This window comes from Mesoplodon mirus, assembly GCF_964341445.2.
Source record: "Mesoplodon mirus genome assembly, chromosome: 15".
Classification (NCBI taxonomy): domain Eukaryota; kingdom Metazoa; phylum Chordata; class Mammalia; order Artiodactyla; family Ziphiidae; genus Mesoplodon; species Mesoplodon mirus.
In genome coordinates this window covers 36,208,789-36,226,567 of record NC_138991.1, presented here as the reverse complement: position 1 = coordinate 36,226,567, position 17,779 = coordinate 36,208,789, and the positions used below count along the sequence as shown (strand labels likewise).

The window sequence follows — 17,779 nt, the reverse complement described above, 5'->3', positions numbered from 1 at the left end:
GTCGGAACTGCCTTTGGACTCTTGGAGGCCTGGGCTTAGCGGGGAGGCCAGCAGGGTGGGGATTGCAGTCTTTCCGCTCACATGAAAATGCCCTTGGGCTTCAGCCCCTCCCTGCACCAGGGCCAAGAGAACAGACACAGTGTGGGCAGCTCCATCTCCCTGGCCCTGAGCTGTACAACTTGTATGGAGACGGGGGCTAGGCCAGCTGGTCCAAGCAGGGAACCAGGCTGGGGGTTAGGTGATGCCCAGGAAAGCCTGGGCCAGACGGTAGGGATAGACTCACCAGTTTGGAAGAGGTTAAGTTCACACTCCAGGTAGTCGAACATTTCCACTGTCAGCTGGAAACTGGACCCAAGAGGAAAGAGAGCTTATACTCCACAGCCCGAGGCCAGCGCTCCACCTGTCCCTGCCCCCAAGCCCTGTACTGCCGCCAATGTACACGTGTGCGCGCGCACACACACACACACACACACCAGCTTCAATTCTTAGCCCCGACCTAAGTGAGTATTAAGGCCATTGGAAGTTCAAGCAGGGCGAATTCAACAGTGACCGCAGCAAAGAAAGAGGGCAGAGGGGCACAGAGAAGGGAGGCCTGGAGTGGGGGACGTCCTGGAAGGGTCCTTGAGGAGGCGCCAGGAGTACGTGGCTCCAAGGTCAAGTCACTCAGGGGCTTTAGTCCCCACCCCAGCCACTGCCCTTGCCCTCAGGCCCTCTGTGACCCTAACCGGAAGTGACGGCATCTACCCAAGCTTTCTCTCTCATAGAGTCCAGAACGTGAGGACAGCCACTTACAAGTTGTTAACATCACTCTCTCCGGCCTCGTCCAGCTGCCGGTCACTCATCTGAAGGTTGCCTGGGAACCTAGGATTCTGGAAGGGAGGCAGAGGAAGTCAGAACAGGGCACCTCAAGAGCTCTCTACACAGACCAACTAAGCCGACATCAAGCAAGCCAGCCCCGCTGAGCTCGGGCTGCAGCAGGTGGCTTCTGCTTGGTGCAGGTGCCTGCATGCTCCCTGGGGAGGTGTGGCAGCGCTCACAGCCTCACACACGCACACACAGGTCCTGTGATTGGTTCACGGCAAAGAACACCCACCACCCATCATCATAGGGGAAGGCTTCATCCCAACCCTGGGACCCAGGGGAGGACCCCTCGCTCACAGCCTGTGCCACGGACATCTTCTCTGTGGTGCAATGACACCGGGTGTGTGAGAGTGGTCGGTCTTCAACTTGACACCCACACCATGCAGGCAGTGCAGCCTTTGCTTATTTCCAATATGTTCTGAATACTATCCAGGCTTCCCGCTGCCCTCTGGCCATTTCCTGAAGTGGCTATTGTGAGCTCAGGGCAGGCAAACCCATTCTCATATTAACTTTAGCAAAACATAATCAGTCAAATAAACTTGAAGGCTGGAAAATATTACATCAAGCACCTGCACGCTCAGGGGAAATTATGTGGGACCATCAGCTGTTGAGTATCTGTATCCCACTCTCTTCCTCGGTGTGGTCTGTCTGGAGCGGGTGGAACACAGGGCAGCGGGGCAGGTGGAGGGGAGCACAGAGAGATGGGTGGCCAGTCCACCAAGGGGGCTCTAAATGCCAGTGTGAGTTCTTCAGGCTCTGAAGACAGAAATCCTCCACTCCGGCACCTCCCTCTCTGGCTGTAACACCCGGAGCTCTGCCCTTGCAGCCCCTTCCTGCCCTCAGGCCCACCACCCCTGCTCATCTGCCTCAGAGACTCAGGCCGGTGCCTTTATCCTTCTGGTCACATTTACTTCCTCACTCAGTCTGGACATTATGATGACCTGGTCCCCTTCTCCATTTCCACCACCAGCTCCCTAATTCTGGCCATTTTCCCTCCCACCTGGCATGCCATTCTTCCTTACCTCCTATGTGTCTCATACCCACCCTTCAAGGACCACCTCAAGACCCAATTCCTTCATTCTGCCCTTTAGGATGCCATATCCCTCCATCATTTCAAAACATCCCTGGCACTTTTCTGCAGGCACACATACCTGCCCAGCACCATTACACAGCTACTGCAAGTGTATAAGCTTCTCTCTCCGACAGATCTGTAAACGCCTTAAGAGTAGACCCTTTTTTCTTATTCTTATATGCCACTTGGCACACAGTTTTACATGCATTAAGTGTGTAAGAAATACCAGCTAGGGCTTCCCTGGTGGTGCAGGGGTTAAAAATCCACCTGCCAATGCAGGGGACACGGGTTCAAGCCCTGGCCCGGGAAGATACCATGTGTCACAGAGCAACTAAGCCTGCGCGCCATAACTACTGGGCCTGCGCTCTAGAGCCCACACGCCACAACTACTGAAGCCCACGCGCCTAGAGCCTGTGCTCCGCAACAAGAGAAGCCACCGCAATGAGCACCGCAACGAAGAGTAGCCCCCGCTCGCCACAATTAGAGAAAGCCCGCGTGCAGCAAAGAAGACCCAATGCGGCCAAAAATAAATAATAATAAATAAAATAAATATTAAAAAATCTTAAATATAAAAAAAAGAAATATCAGCTAAAGTCATATCTTGATTAGAAGGTCCTGTGTGGAAACTTACTATATAAATGAAAGGCGTTGTTCCTATTAACAGTCAAGTCAGTGCTTCTGAAGTATTTTTATAAGGCCACCTGGTGGATCGGGTTCCTCTTTCTATTTGCAAAATGGGGAACAAAAGGTGCAGAAGACCTGGGCCAAAATCCCAGGCCCCTTGTCACATCCCAGGTGCCTGACTGCAGTCACTCTATAAAATGTTTCCTCTTACATAGCTGGGATATAGTGTGAACACTCGCTGAGAAGCCAGGCTATCTCATTACCTGGAAAACCTGACAATTAAGCCCAGCCAGATGTGAGGGGACAGGGCGAGGAGGTGGGAGAAGCGGGGGCGGGGGGAGTGCATGGCTGACAGTGGCAGCAGAATTGTCACAAAGACTCACTTTGGTGTGGTACTCCATCTTCGTTCTCAGCAGTTTGAGGTAGATGCTGCAAAGCTGCCCATACCCCTCACTCAGGTGGCCCTTTCAGGATGAGGAAAGAAATCAGGGTGTCAACATGAAGAACAGTGGGTTGAAAGATCTACAGCCAGGATTTCTTTTTGAAAGAATATATATTTTTTGTGAGTATGAAAATAACATACATCCGCTGTTGAAAATTTGGAAAACGTAAAAAAGTACATATGCAAACAAATCACCCTTAACCTAACCACCAGACATAATCATATATACACTATTGATACTATGTATAAAATAGATAACTAATGAGAACCTACTATATAGCACAGGGAACTCCACTCAATGTTCTGTGGTGACCTAAGTGGGAAGGAAATCCAAAAAAGAGGGGATGTATGTATACATATTGCTGATTCACTTTACTGTACAGTAGAAACTAACACAATACTGTAAAGCAACTATACTCCAACAAAAATTTTAAAAAAAGAACTACAATGAAATACCATCTCACATCTATTAGGAAAGCTAATATCAAAAAAAAAAAAAGTGCTGGGGAGGATGTGGAGTAATTGGTACCCTTGGACACTGTTAGTGGGGATGTAAAATGGTACAGCAACTGTGGAAAACAGTATGGCAGCTCCTCAAAAAATTACAAATAGAATTACCATATGATCCTGAAATTCCACCTCTCAGTATATACTCAAATGAATTGAAAGAAGGATCTTGAAAATATTTGCACACCCATGTTCATAGAAGCATTATTTACAATAGCTAAAACATGGAGGCAACCAAAGTGTCCATCGACAGATGAATGAATAAACAGAATGTGATATACCCATACAACAGAATATTATTCAGTCTTAAAAGGAAATTCTGACATGTACTACAACATGAATGAATCTTGAGTACATTATGTTAAGTGAAATAATCCAGTCACAAAAGGACAAATCGTGCATGATTCAATTTATATGAGGTACTTAGATTAGTAAAAAATCTTGAGACAGAAAGTAAAATGGTGGTTTCTAGGGGCTGGAGGTGGGGAGGGGGATGGGGAGTTATTGTTTAATGGATATAGATTTCCAGTTTTACAAGATGAAAAGTTTCAGACATGGATGGTGCGATGATTATACAACAATATGAACGTACTTAATACCACTCAACTGTACACTTAAGAAATGGTTAAGGGGGCTTCCCTGGTGGCGCAGTGGTTGAGAGTCCGCCTGCCGATGCAGGGGACACGGGTTCGTGCCCCGGTCTGGGAAGATCCCACATGCCGCAGAGCGGCTGGGCCCATGAGCCATGGCCGCTGAGCCTGCGCGCCCAGAGCCTGTGCTCCGCAGTGGGAGAGGCCACAACAGTGAGAGGCCCGTGTACCAAAAAAAAAAAAAAAAAAAAGAAATGGTTAAGGTAGTACATTTCATGTTATGTGTATTTTACCACAATAAAAATTTGGAAAAATTGTAATAAAATGTTGATATACATTGTAAAACAAAATTAGAAAGAACATTTGGAAAATGTAAAAAAGTATATATGCAAACAAATCACCCTTAACCTAACCACCAGATATAATCATGGCTAACATTTTGGGGCTCACAATGTTATTTTTTCAATTTAAACAGACTTAATTTTTTAGGGGAGTTTTAGGGTCACAGCAAAATGGAACAGAAAGTACAGAGATTCCCCATGTCCCCCCTGTCCCCACACATACACAGCCTCTTCCACTGTTAACATCCCTCACCAGAGTGGGACATTTGTTATAATTGATGAACCTGACACATCATTATCACCCAAAGTAAAGTTTACATTAGGGTTCACTCTTGGTGCTGTACATCCTATGGGTTTTGACAAATGTATAATGACATGGATTTACCATTATAGTGTCATACAGAGTAGTTTCACTGCCCTAGAAATCCTCTGTGCTCCACCTTTATTTTAAAAGATAAAATGGGATCAATATGGTTTTTTTCAATTAATATACTGCAATTTTCCCCATCTTCTTAAATTTTCTTTTGTATCATTATTTTTCATGACTACCCAGTACATTATAAGTCTGTACTGTAATTTATCAGACCAGCTCCCTACTGTTGTATGTTTTAGTTGTAGACAAGTTTTTCTATGGTAACCATGTTTCGATGAACATTCTTACAGTATCATCTTGTGTACAAACATCCTTTGGGTAAATTCTGGACGATGCTTCTCATTTAAGAACCTTAAGTCTCCCATCCTTAGTAATCACAGTCTGACCATGGGCTATCTTCTCCTTCCTTTTGTCTCTCTATCTAAACACAGGAGAGGAAACACCTCCTCCAGATGGATTTCAACAGACTAAGAGCATCTATGGTATTATACCTGGGATGGGGGTTTGAAATGGGACTAAACCCAGCTGGTAAAGAAGAAGCCTTCCCATGGAGTGTGCCCATGCAGTCACGTCCTAGGTACCTGGGCAGAAGCTAGGCTTAGCAGAGTGATGCTGGCAACTCCCCATTATATACAAAAGAAAAGGGAAATGGGGCACAAAGAAACTTAAACTGAATAACTGTGGCTCCCACGTGAGTCTTGAGTTCTACATTTTCTTCTAAGTGCATCTACATCCTCTAGAGTAGACAAATCCTTTGAAAGATGCCTCAAGGGGCACCAAAGAGAGCTGAGTAATCAAAGGAGTTTAAAAACATCAATGCCAGAGATGACAGTATTTCATAATGTATTAATTTTCTATGAAAATTCGTATTTTATGATATACTTGTTCATTATAGAAAAATCAGAAAGTAGTGAGAAGTAGAAAAAGCAAAAATACACTCATCATCAAAGACAACTATACTTCATGTGAAAATGTATGAGGATCAAAAAGGTGGGGACTTCCCTGGTGGTGCAGTGGTTAAGAGTTCACCTCCTAATGCAGGGTACGTGGGTTAGATCCCTGGTCAGGGAACTAGATCCCACATGCATGCTACAACTAAGAGTTCCCATGCCACAACTAAGGAGCCCGCTGGCTGCAACTAAGGAGCCCACCAGCCACAACTAAGACCTGGAACAACCAAAAATAAATAAATAAAATGAATAAACATTTTAAAAATGAATTATATTTTTAAAAAAGTAAAAGGTGAATGAATCAAAGACTTAAATGTAAAATGCAAAACTATAAAACTCCTAGAAGATCACAAAGGAGAAAACCTGGATGACCTTGAGTATGGTGATAACTCTAGATACAACACCAAAGGCACAATCCATGAAAGAAATAATTGATAAGCTGGGCTTCATTAAAATTAAAAAGTTCTACTCTGGGACTTCCCTGGTGGCGCAGTGGTTAAGAACCAGCCTGCCAATGCAGGGGACATGGCTTCGAGCCCTGGTCCGGGAAGATCCCACATGCTGCAGAGCAACTAAGCTTATGAGCCACAACTACTGAGCCCACACACTGCAACTACTGAAGCCTGCGGGCTCTAGCGCCCGTGCTCCGCAACAAGAGAAGCCACGGCAGTGAGTAGCTCGTGCAACACAAAGAAGAGTAGCCCCCACTCGCCGCAACTGGAGAAAGCCCGCGCGCAGCAACGAAGACCCAACATAACAAAAACAAACAAACAAACAAAAACGTCTACTCTGCAAAAGACATTGTCAAGAAAATGAGAAGATAAGCCACAGACTGGGAGAAAATATTTGCAAAAGACATATCTGATAAAGGACAGTTATCTAAAACATATAAATATACTCCTAAAACTCAACAATAAGAAAACAAACAATCCAGCTAAAAAATGGGCCTAAGACCTTAACAGAAACCTTATGAGAGAAGATGTTTAGATGGTCAATAAGCATATGAAAAGATGCTCCACATCCTATGTCAACAGGGAAATGCAAATTAAAACAATGAAATACCACTACATACCTATGAGAATGGCCGAAATCCAGAACACTGACAACACCAAATACTGATGAGGATGCAGAGCAACAGGAACTCTCATTCACTGCTGGTGGGAATGCAGAGTGATACAGCCACTTTGGAAAATAGCTTGGTAGTTTCTTACAAAACTAAACATACTATTACCATATGATTCAACTATGGAGCTCCTTGGTTTTCACCCAAGGGAGTTGAAAACTTAAGTCCACACAAAAACCTGCACATGGATGTTTGTAGCAGCTTTACTCATAATTACCAAAACTTGGAAGCAACCAGGATGACCTTCAGTAGGTGAATGGATACATAAACTGTGATGCATCCAAACAGTGGAATATTACTGAGCAGTAAAAAGAAATGAGCTATCAAGCCACGAAGAGACGTGGAGGAAACTTAATTGAATATTACTAAGTGAAAGAAGCCAGTCTGAAAAGACTACAAACTATATGATTCCAACTAGATGACATCTGGAAAAGGTAAAACTACGGAGACTGTAAAAAGATCAGTGGTTGCCAAGAGTTGGGGGGGTGGGGGTGGGGAGTGAGTAGGGGTGGGGTGGGATGAACAGGTAGAGCACAGAGGATTTTTAAGTTGGTGAAAATATTCTGTCTGATGTATACATTTGTCCAAACCCACAGAATGTATACCACCACAAGTGAACTGTAACGTAAACTATGGACTTTGGTGATTGTGATGGATGTGTCAGTAGGTTCATCCATTAGGGGAGGCTACGCATGTTTGGGGGCAGGGCAGGTATATGGAAACTCTGTACTTTCCACTCAATTTTTCAGTGAACCTAAAACTGCTCTTAAAAAAAATAAGGTCTTAATTTTTGTTTAAAAAAAGTAAAAGAAGTTTCTAACTTCAGAAACTCTTAGTCAAATGGAAGAGACAGACTACATAGGAAAAAAGACCTAAAAGAATTCTATTTTGGATAACAAGGCAGGCAGGCTAGGTACCTGGGTTGACCTTCCCACTGAAAACTACTAACAATATTGAGTGAAGGGGCTTCCCTGGTGGCGCGGTGATTGGGGGGTCTGCCTGCCGATGCAGAGGACGTGGGTTCGTGCCCTGGTCTGGGAGGATCCCACGTGCCGCAGAGCGGCTGGGCCTGTGAGCCGTGGCCGCTGGGGCTGCGCATCTGGAGCCTGTGCTCCGCAGCGGGAGAGGCCACAGCAGTGAGAGGCCCGCGTACCGCAAAAAAAAAAAAAAAAAAAAAAAATTGAGTGAAATATTAAAAATGCTTTGAAGGCGTTAATGAACTTGCAAGAGAGTAAGGAATACTCAGGCCAGGAACTGAGTAATCCAGATATTCAGAGAGCAAATGACTTGATGGGGTCAGGGAATGGTGGGGAGGGGGCACTTTGCCACACCAAGTGAACCTGAGTCTTGGTTTTCTGGGCCTTAAGGCCCAGGTGGTGAACAGGAGGCAGGGCTCTCACCTGCCCAACTTGAGGAGTCTAGTGGAAGAGCCAAAAGACTTCCTCCTCGGTGCAGGGGAATTAAGGGTAAATTGGAAATAACACACATGTACTCCTGCACTGAAGGAGTCCCCCCTGAGGACTGCAAAGAAAATCTACTGCCTTAAACCACTGTTGTGATCAGAGGGCAGAAAATACTACTGCTGAGAATTGGACCTGTGAGCCAGTCCTCAAGGGGATCTGCTCAGAACTCACAAAACTTTTAAGCTGAGAATTTAATTTAGAGTGATCTTAATGGATGCAAGTGCCAATTCCCTCTGGAGGAAGCTGCCTTTGTTAGAATTCAAAGAATTTCCATCAAAAAAATCTCCAGGAAAATGAGCAGCTCACAGTAGAAAAGTAACTAAATACAAAAAGAAACTACATAGCAGGAGCAAAATTCATCAAAACAACAGATGGCAGAAACAGACCTCTAAGGGCTTTAGATACTAGAATTATAAAAAGTGATATATAAAACCACTATATTTAACAAGCCTAAAAAAATTAGAGACTGTTTCAAAATATATGCAGGGCACAATAAATTATAAAGAATGCCAAGCAGATTAGAAAAAACCAAACCAAACCAAACCTAAAATTCCAAAAAATGAGGATGATACTAAAATTGAAAACCTTATGGAGAGGTTTAGCAACAGATTAGACCCAGCTGAAGAGGGAATAAGTGAACTGAAAGGTAGATTTACTGAAATTATCCAGAATGCAGTATAGAGACAAACAAACAGGTAGAAAAAAATCAAGTAGTGGTTTAAAGACATGGGGAATAGAGTGAGAAAGTCTAAAATACTGCTTACCAAAGTCTCAGAGGAAAACAAAGAATGAAGCAAATCAATATTTAGAGACAATGAGAATTTTTCATAACTGATAAAATATAATAATCTACAGATTTAAAAAGTCCAAAGAATCTAGAATAAATTCACACCTAGATAAATACTAAGAACTTAAAAACAGAGAAACAAACACAGATTAGCTTCAAGGAAGCAATGGTAAGTCTGACAGCAGACTTCATAAAAATGATGGAAGCCAGAAGTCAGTGGAAGGACATCTTGACTAAAATCTTCCATGTGCTGAAAGAAAAGAACTATTATCCCAGAATTCTAAAGTCAGAGAAAATATCTTCCATGAATGAGGGTGAAATAAAGACATTCTCCATCAGGTAAAAGTGGTTGTTTGCCACCAGCAGACTCTCAGTAAAGGAAGTTCTAAAGGAAATAACTCAGGCAGAAAGAAAGAGATCCCAAATGGATGACCTGAGATGTAAGAGGAAATGAAGAGTGCAGAATAAGACAATTAAAATAAAATATCTTCTAGGGTCTAAAAGTAACAAAAATTAAAATGCATGACAACAACATACAAGGGAGTGAATGGGGTTAAAATATTCTAAGGTCTTTGTGCTATACTGGAAACAGATATGATATCTAGACATTGATATGAATTTTAGACATTGATAACCTAAGCATGCACTTTGTAATTATTAGATAACATTATCAAAAAATTAAAAAAAAACAAAACCTCTGCTTTTATTTTTTTATCTTCCCACTAGTAATGAGGGGGAAATTGAATGAGAAAGAAAATACCCAATCAATCCAAAAGAAGGCAAACAATGAGAGAAATAGAAACAGAACAGATGGGACAAATAGCATAAAATAAGATGGGAGATATAAATCTAAACATATTATGAATTATAATAAATGTAAACAGAGTAAGTGTACAGTTGAAAGACAAAGACTGCCATCTTGAATTTAAAAAAATCCAACTAAATGCTATTGACAAATATATTTCTAAGACAAAAGAATATAGAAAAGTCAATCAGTCAATCACTATGCTATACATCTGAAACTAATATAGTATTATAAATCAACTATACTTCAATTTTAAACAAAAACTGACCATGAGCTAGCTCACACAGCAAGTCTCAAAAAAACTTCAAAAATCAATATCATTGATTCTCTGGCCACAGTGCAATAAATATATATGTAAAAAATATTTAAAAGAATATAGAAAAGTCAAAAGTAAAAGGACGGGGGACTTCCGGGTAAGATGGCGGAAGAGTAAGACGCGGAGATCACCTTCCTCCCCACGGATACACCAGAAATACAGCTACACGTGGAACAACTCCTACAGAACACCTACTGAACGCTGGCAGAAGACCCCAGACCTCCCAAAAGGCAAGAAACTCCCCACATACCTGGGTAGGGCAAAACGGAGAGATCCGCACACAGAGGATCGGTGCCGAGCGGCACTCACCAGCCCGAAAGGCTTGTCTGCTCGCCCGCCGGGGCGTGCAGCGCTGGAAGCTGAGGCTCGGGCTTCGGTCAGAGCGCAGGGAGAGGACTGGGGCTGGTGGCGAGAACTCAGCCTGAAGGGGGCTAATGTGCCACAGCTAGCCGGGAGGGAGTCCGGGAAAACTCTGGAGCTGCCGAAGAGGCAAGAGACTTTTTCTTCCCTCTTGGTTTCCTGGTGCGCTAGGAGAGGGGATTAAGAGCGCTGCTTAAAGGGGCTCCACGGACGGGCGCGAGTCGCGATTGAAAGCGCGGAGCCCAGTGACAGGCGTGGGACGCTGGGCCTGCTGCTGCCGCCGCCAAGAAGCCTGTGTGCGAGCGCAGGTCACTGTCCACACCGCCCTTCCGGGAGCCTGTGCAGCCCGCCACTGCCGGGGTCCCGGGATCTAGGGGCGGCTTCCCTGGGAGAACGCACGGCGCGCCTCGGGCTGGTGCAACGTCACGCCGACCTCTGCCGCTGCAGGCTTGCCCCGCACTCCGCGCCCCTCCCTCCCTCCCGGCCTGAGTGAGCCAGAGTCCCCGAAGAGGCTGCTCCTTTAACCCTGTCCTATCTGAGCGAAGAACAGACGCCCTCCGGCGACCTACACGCAGAGGCGGGGCCAAATCCAAAGCTGAGACCCAGGAGCTGTGAGAACAAAGAAGAGAAAGGGAAACCTCTCCCAGCAGCCTCAGAAGCAGCGGATTAAAGCTCCACAATCAACTTGATGTACCCTGCATCTGCGGAATACATGAATAGACAACACATCATCCCAAATTGAGGAGCCCGGAGTCAGTGCTGTGCCTCTGAGGTGGGAGAGCCAACTTCAGGACACTGGTCCACAAGAGACCTCCCAGCTCCACATAATATCAAACGGCGAAAATCTTCCAGAGATCTCCATCTCAACACCAGCACCCAGCTTCACTCAACGACCAGCAGGCTACAGTGCTGGACACCCTGAGCCAAACAACTAGCAAGACAGGAACACAACGCCACCCATTAGCAGAGAGGTGGCCTAAAATCATAAAAAGTCCACAGACACCCCAAAACACACCACCAGACGTGGACCTGCCCACCAGAAAGACAAGATCCAGCCTCATCCACCAGAACACAGGCACTAGTCCCCTCCACCAGGAAGCCTACACAACCCACTAAACCAACCTTAGCCACTGGGGACAGACACCAAAAACAACAGGAACTACGAACCTGCAGCCTGCAAAAAGGAGACCCCAAACACAGTAACATAAGCAAAATGAGAAGACAGAAAAACACACAGCAGGAGAAGGAGCAAGATAAAAACCCACCAGACCTAACAAACGAAGAGGTAATAGGCAGTCTACCTGAAAAAGAATTCAGAATAATGATGGTAAAGATGATCCAAGATTCTATTTCCCAGATCCAAAATCTTGGAAATAGAATAGACAAAATGCAAGAAACAGTTAACAAGGACCTAGAAGAACTAAAGATGAATCAAGCATCGATTAAAAACACAATACATGAAATAAAAAATACTCTAGATGGGATCAATAGCAGAATAACTGAGGCAGAAGAACGGATAAGTGAGGTGGAAGATAAAATAGTGGAAATAACTGCTGCAGAGCAAAATAAAGAAAAAAGAATGAAAAGAACAGAGGACAGTCTCAGAGACCTCTGGGACAACATTAAACGCACCAACATTCGAATTATAGGGGTTCCAGAAGAAGAAGAGAAAAAGAAAGGGACTGAGAAAATATTTGAAGAGATTATAGTTGAAAACTTCCCTAATATGGGAAAGGAAATAGTTAATCAAGTCCAGGAGGCACAGAGAGTCCCATACAGAATAAATCCAAGGAGAAATACGCCAAGACACATATTAATCAAACTGTCAAAAATTAAACACAAAGAAATCATATTAAAAGCAGCAAGGCAAAAACAACAAATAACACACAAGGGAATCCCCATCAGGATAACAGCTGATCTCTCAGCAGAAACTCTACAAGCCAGAAGGGAGTGGCAGGACATACTTAAAGTGATGAAGGAGAAAAACCTGCAACCAAGATTACTCTACCCAGCAAGGATCTCATTCAGATTTGATGGAGAAATTAAAACGTTTACAGACAAGCAAAAGCTGAGAGAGTTCAGCACCACCAAACCAGCTTTACAACAAATGCTAAAGGAACTTCTCTAGGCAAGAAACACAACAGAAGTAAAAGACCTACAATAATGAACCCAAAACAATTAAGAAAATGGGAATAGGAACATACATATCGATAATTACCTTAAATGTAAATGGACTAAATGCTCCCACCAAAAGACACAGAGTGGCTGAATGGATACAAAAACAAGACCCATCTATATGCTGTCTACAAGAGACCCACTTCAGACCTAGAGACACATACAGACTGAAAGTAAGGGGATGGAAAAAGATATTCCATGCAAATGGAAACCAAAAGAAAGCTGGAGTAGCAATTCTCATATCAGACAAAATAGACTTTAAAATAAGGACTACTAGAAGAGACAAAGAAGGACACTACATAATGATCAAGGGATCGATCCAAGAAGAAGATATAACAATTGTAAATATTTATGCACCAAACATAGGAGCACCTCAATACATAAGGCAAATACTAACAGCCATAAAAGGAGAAATCGACAGTAACACACTCATAGTAGGGGACTTTAACACCCCACTTTCACCAATGGACAGATCATCCAAAATGAAAATAAATAAGGAAACACAAGCTTTAAATGATACATTAAACAAGATGGACTTAATTGATATTTATAGGACATTCCATCCAAAAACAACAGAATACACATTTTTCTCAAGTGCTCATGGAACATTCTCCAGGATAGATCATATCTTGGGTCACAAATCAAGCCTTGGTAAATTTAAGAAAATTGAAATTGTATCAAGTATCTTTTCCGACCACAATGCTATGAGACTAGATATCAATTACAGGAAAAGAGCTGTAAAAAATACAAACACATGGAGGCTAAACAATACACTACTTAATAACGAAGTGATCACTGAAGAAATCAAAGAGGAAATTAAAAAATACCTAGAAACAAATGACAATGGAGACACGACGACCCAAAACCTATGGGATGCAGCAAAAGCAGTTCTAAGAGGGAAGTTTATAGCAATACAATCCCACCTTAAGAAACAGGAAACATCTCGAATAAACAACCTAACCTTGCACCTAAAGCAATTAGAGAAAGAAGAACAAAAACATCCCAAAGTTAGCAGAAGGAAAGAAATCATAAAAATCAGATCAGAAATAAATGAAAAAGAGATGAAGGAAACGATAGCAAGGATCAATAAAACTAAAAGCTGGTTCTTTGAGAAGATAAACAAAATTGATAAACCATTAGCCAGAATCATCAAGAAAAAAAGGGAGAAGACTCAAATCAATAGAATTAGAAATGAAAAAGGAGAAGTAACAACTGACACTACAGAAATACAAAAGATCATGAGAGATTACTATAAGCAACTCTATGCCAATAAAATGGACAACCTGGAAGAAATGGACAAATTCTTAGAAATGCACAACCTGCCAAGACTGAATCAGGAAGAAATAGAAAATATGAACAGACCAATCACAAGCACTGAAATTGAAACTGTGATAAAAAGTCTTCCAACAAACAAAAGCCCAGGACCAGATGGCTTCACAGGCGAATTCTATCAAGCATTTAGAGAAGAGCTAACACCTATCCTTCTGAAACTCTTCCAAAATATAGCAGAGGGAGGAACACTCCCAAACCCATTCTACGAGGCCACCATCACCTTGATACCAAAACCAGGCAAGGATGTCACAAAGAAAGAAAACTACAGGCCAATATCACTGATGAACATAGATGCAAAAATCCTCAACAAAATACTAGCAAACAGAATCCAACAGCACATTAAAAGGATCATACACCATGATCAAGTGGGGTTTATTCCAGGAATGCAAGGATTCTTCAATATACGCAAATCAATCAACGTGATACACCATATTAACAAATTGAAGGAGAAAAACCATATGATCATCTCAATAGATGCAGAGAAAGCTTTCGACAAAATTCAACACCCATTTATGATAAAAACCCTGCAGAAAGTAGGCATAGAGGGAACTTTCCTCAACATAATAAAGGCCATATATGACAAACCCACAGCCAGCATCGTCCTCAATGGTGAAAAACTGAAACCATTTCCACTAAGATCAGGAACTAGACAAGGTTGCCCACTTTCACCACTCTTATTCAACCTAGTTTTGGAAGTTTTAGCCACAGCAATCAGAGAAGAAAAGGAAATAAAAGGAATCCAAATTGGAAAAGAAGAAGTAAAGCTGTCACTGTTTGCAGATGACATGATACTATACATAGAGAATCCTAAAGATGCTACCAGAAAACTACTAGAGTTAATCAATGAATTTGGTAAAGTTGCAGGATACAAAATTAATGCACAGAAATCTCTGGCATTCCTATATACTGATGATGAAAAATCTGAAAGTGAAATCAAGGAAACACTCCCATTTACCATTGCAACAAAAAGAATAAAATATCTAGGAATAAACCTACCTAAGGAGACAAAAGACCTGTATGCAGAAAATTATAAGACACTGATGAAAGAAATTAAAGATGATACAAATAGATGGAGAGATGTACCATGTTCTTGGATTGGAAGAATCAACATTGTGAAAATGACTCTACTACCCAAAGCAATCTACAGGTTCAATGCAATCCCTATCAAACTACCACTGGCATTTTTCACAGAACTAGAACAAAAAATTTCACAATTTGTATGGAAACACAAAAGACCCCGAATAGCCAAAGCAATCTTGAGAACGAAAAATGGAGCTGGAGGAATCAGGCTCCCTGACTTCAGACTATACTACAAAGCTACAGTAATCAAGACAGTATGGTACTGGCACAAAAACAGAAAGATAGATCAATGGAACAGGATAGAAAGCCCAGAGTTAAACCCACGGACATATGGTCACCTTATCTTTGATAAAGGAGGCAGGAATGTACAGTGGAGAAAGGACAGTCTCTTCAATAAGTGGTGCTGGGAAAACTGGATAGGGACATGTAAAAGTATGAGATTAGATCACTCCCTAACACCATACACAAAAATAAGCTCAAAATGGATTAAAGACCTAAATGTAAGGCCAGACACTATCAAACTCTTAGAGGAAAACATAGGCAGAACACTCTATGACATAAATCACAGCAAGATCCTTTTTGACCCACCTCCTAGAGAAATGGAAATAAAGACAAAAATAAACACATGGGACCTAATGAAACTTAAAAGCTTTTGCACAGCAAAGGAAACCATAAACAAGACCAAAAGACAACCCTCAGAATGGGAGAAAATATTTGCAAATGAAGCAACTGACAAAGGATTAATCTCCAAAATTTACAAGCAGCTCATGTGGCTCAATAACAAAAAAACAAAGAACCCAATCCAAAAATGGGCAGAAGACCTAAATAGACATTTCTCCACAGAAGATATACAGACTGCCAACAAACACATGAAAGGATGCTCAACATCTTTACTCATTAGAGAAATGCAAATCAAAACTACAATGAGATATCATCTCACACCAGTCAGAATGGCCATCATCAAAAAAATCTAGAAACAATAAATGCTGGAGAGGGTGTGGAAAAAAGGGAACACTCTTGCACTGCTGGTGGGAATGTGAATTGGTACAGCCGCTATGGAGAACGGTATGGAGGTTCCTTAAAAAACTACAAATAGAACTACCATATGACCCAGCAATCCCACTACTGGGCATATACCCTGAGAAAACCATAATTCAAAAAGAGACATGTACCAAAATGTTCATAGCAGCCCTATTTACAATAGCCCGGAGATGGAAACAACCTAAGTGTCCATCATCGGATGAATGGATAAAGAAGATGTGGCACATATATACAATGGAATATTACTCAGCCATAAAAAGAAATGAAATTGAGCTATTTGTAATGAGGTGGATAGACCTAGAGTCTGTCATACAGAGTGAAGTAAGTCAGAAAGAGAAAGACAAATACTGTATGCTAACACATATATATGGAATTTAAGAAAAAAAAAATGTCATGAAGAACATAGGGGTAAGACAGGAATAAAGACACAGACCTACTAGAGAATGGACTTGAGGATATGGGGAGGGGGAAGGGTAAGCTGTGACAAAGTGAAAGAGCGGCATGGACATATATACACTACCAAACGTGAGGTAGATAGCTAGTGGGAAGCAGCCGCATAGCACAGGGAGATCAGCTCGGTACTTTGTGACCGCCTGGAGGGGTGGGATAGGGAGGGTGGGAGGGAGACGCAAAAGGGAGGGGATATGGAAACATATGTATATGTATAACTGATTAAATTTGTTATAAAGCAAAAAAATAAAATAAAATAAATTAAAAAAAAAAAAAAAAGTAAAAGGACGAAAAAAGATATACCAGATAAATTCTAGCAAAAAAAAGGAAAAAGACCTAACCTTTCCATGTTACAGAAATATAACAGAAAGCTCTCTAGCATACAGTTGGGAGTTTTGGGGACAAACCTCTGCTTTGTTTAGGTTAACTAGTCTTGTGACATAGGAAAAGCCGCTTCCCTCTCTGGGCCTGTATTTCTCATCTATAATGGGTAGATTGGACAACATAATTGCTAACATTTTGTGAGTGCAGACAGACACAGGTAAGAATTTGAAGGAAAGGGCTAACATAGTAGTTCTTAACCAGTGGGGCAAAATGACACATCAGAATCACCTGGAGAGATTCTTCAAAAGGCAAATTACCTCCTGTCCATACACATACTCCTTGAATCTAGAGGGATTCCAGTATGTGTACAAAACCACTCTTTTCAATGTATTCTGATATTGCCACCTACCTCCTCCCTCTTCCTAAGGCAATGAGAATCCCTAGACAGGAAAGAAAAACCACTGGCATTAAGGATTGGGAATGCCAATTCTCAATGTACTGTGACCCCAATGGGACCAGTAGAAGGAAAGAAGTAGGAGCTGTGACAGTGTCACTGCCGAAGGATCCCAATGCCCAGAGAGCATTATGACATGAGCTTCCATCAGCAGGAGAAGCTCCCAGGCCCTAGAACTTCCCTACAGCTTCCAGGGACCCCAGGTAAGACTGTGGATATCATGGTTCCATTTGGGGGCATCTTTGACTCCCTCCCTGATGTTCATGAGAGAAATCCTAAACAAGCTGAAAGAGATGAATTTGCTCCATT

The 17,779-nt window shown here is 42.4% G+C and overlaps 1 protein-coding gene across 3 annotated transcripts in view; it reads right to left on the bottom strand.

Annotated features, from left to right (window-relative positions):
* Positions 1-17,779, bottom strand: part of HIP1 (huntingtin interacting protein 1) — a 165,533-nt gene that overhangs the window by 36,827 nt on the left and 110,927 nt on the right. For all 3 annotated transcript variants that reach the window (XM_082644371.1, XM_082644372.1, XM_082644373.1), the window contains exons 5-7: positions 2,941-3,021; positions 793-869; positions 284-345 (exon numbers count right to left, since the gene is read on the bottom strand). In XM_082644371.1, the coding sequence (XP_082500497.1) occupies positions 284-345; positions 793-869; positions 2,941-3,021 (220 nt within the window). The remainder of the gene's footprint in view (positions 1-283; positions 346-792; positions 870-2,940; positions 3,022-17,779) is intronic.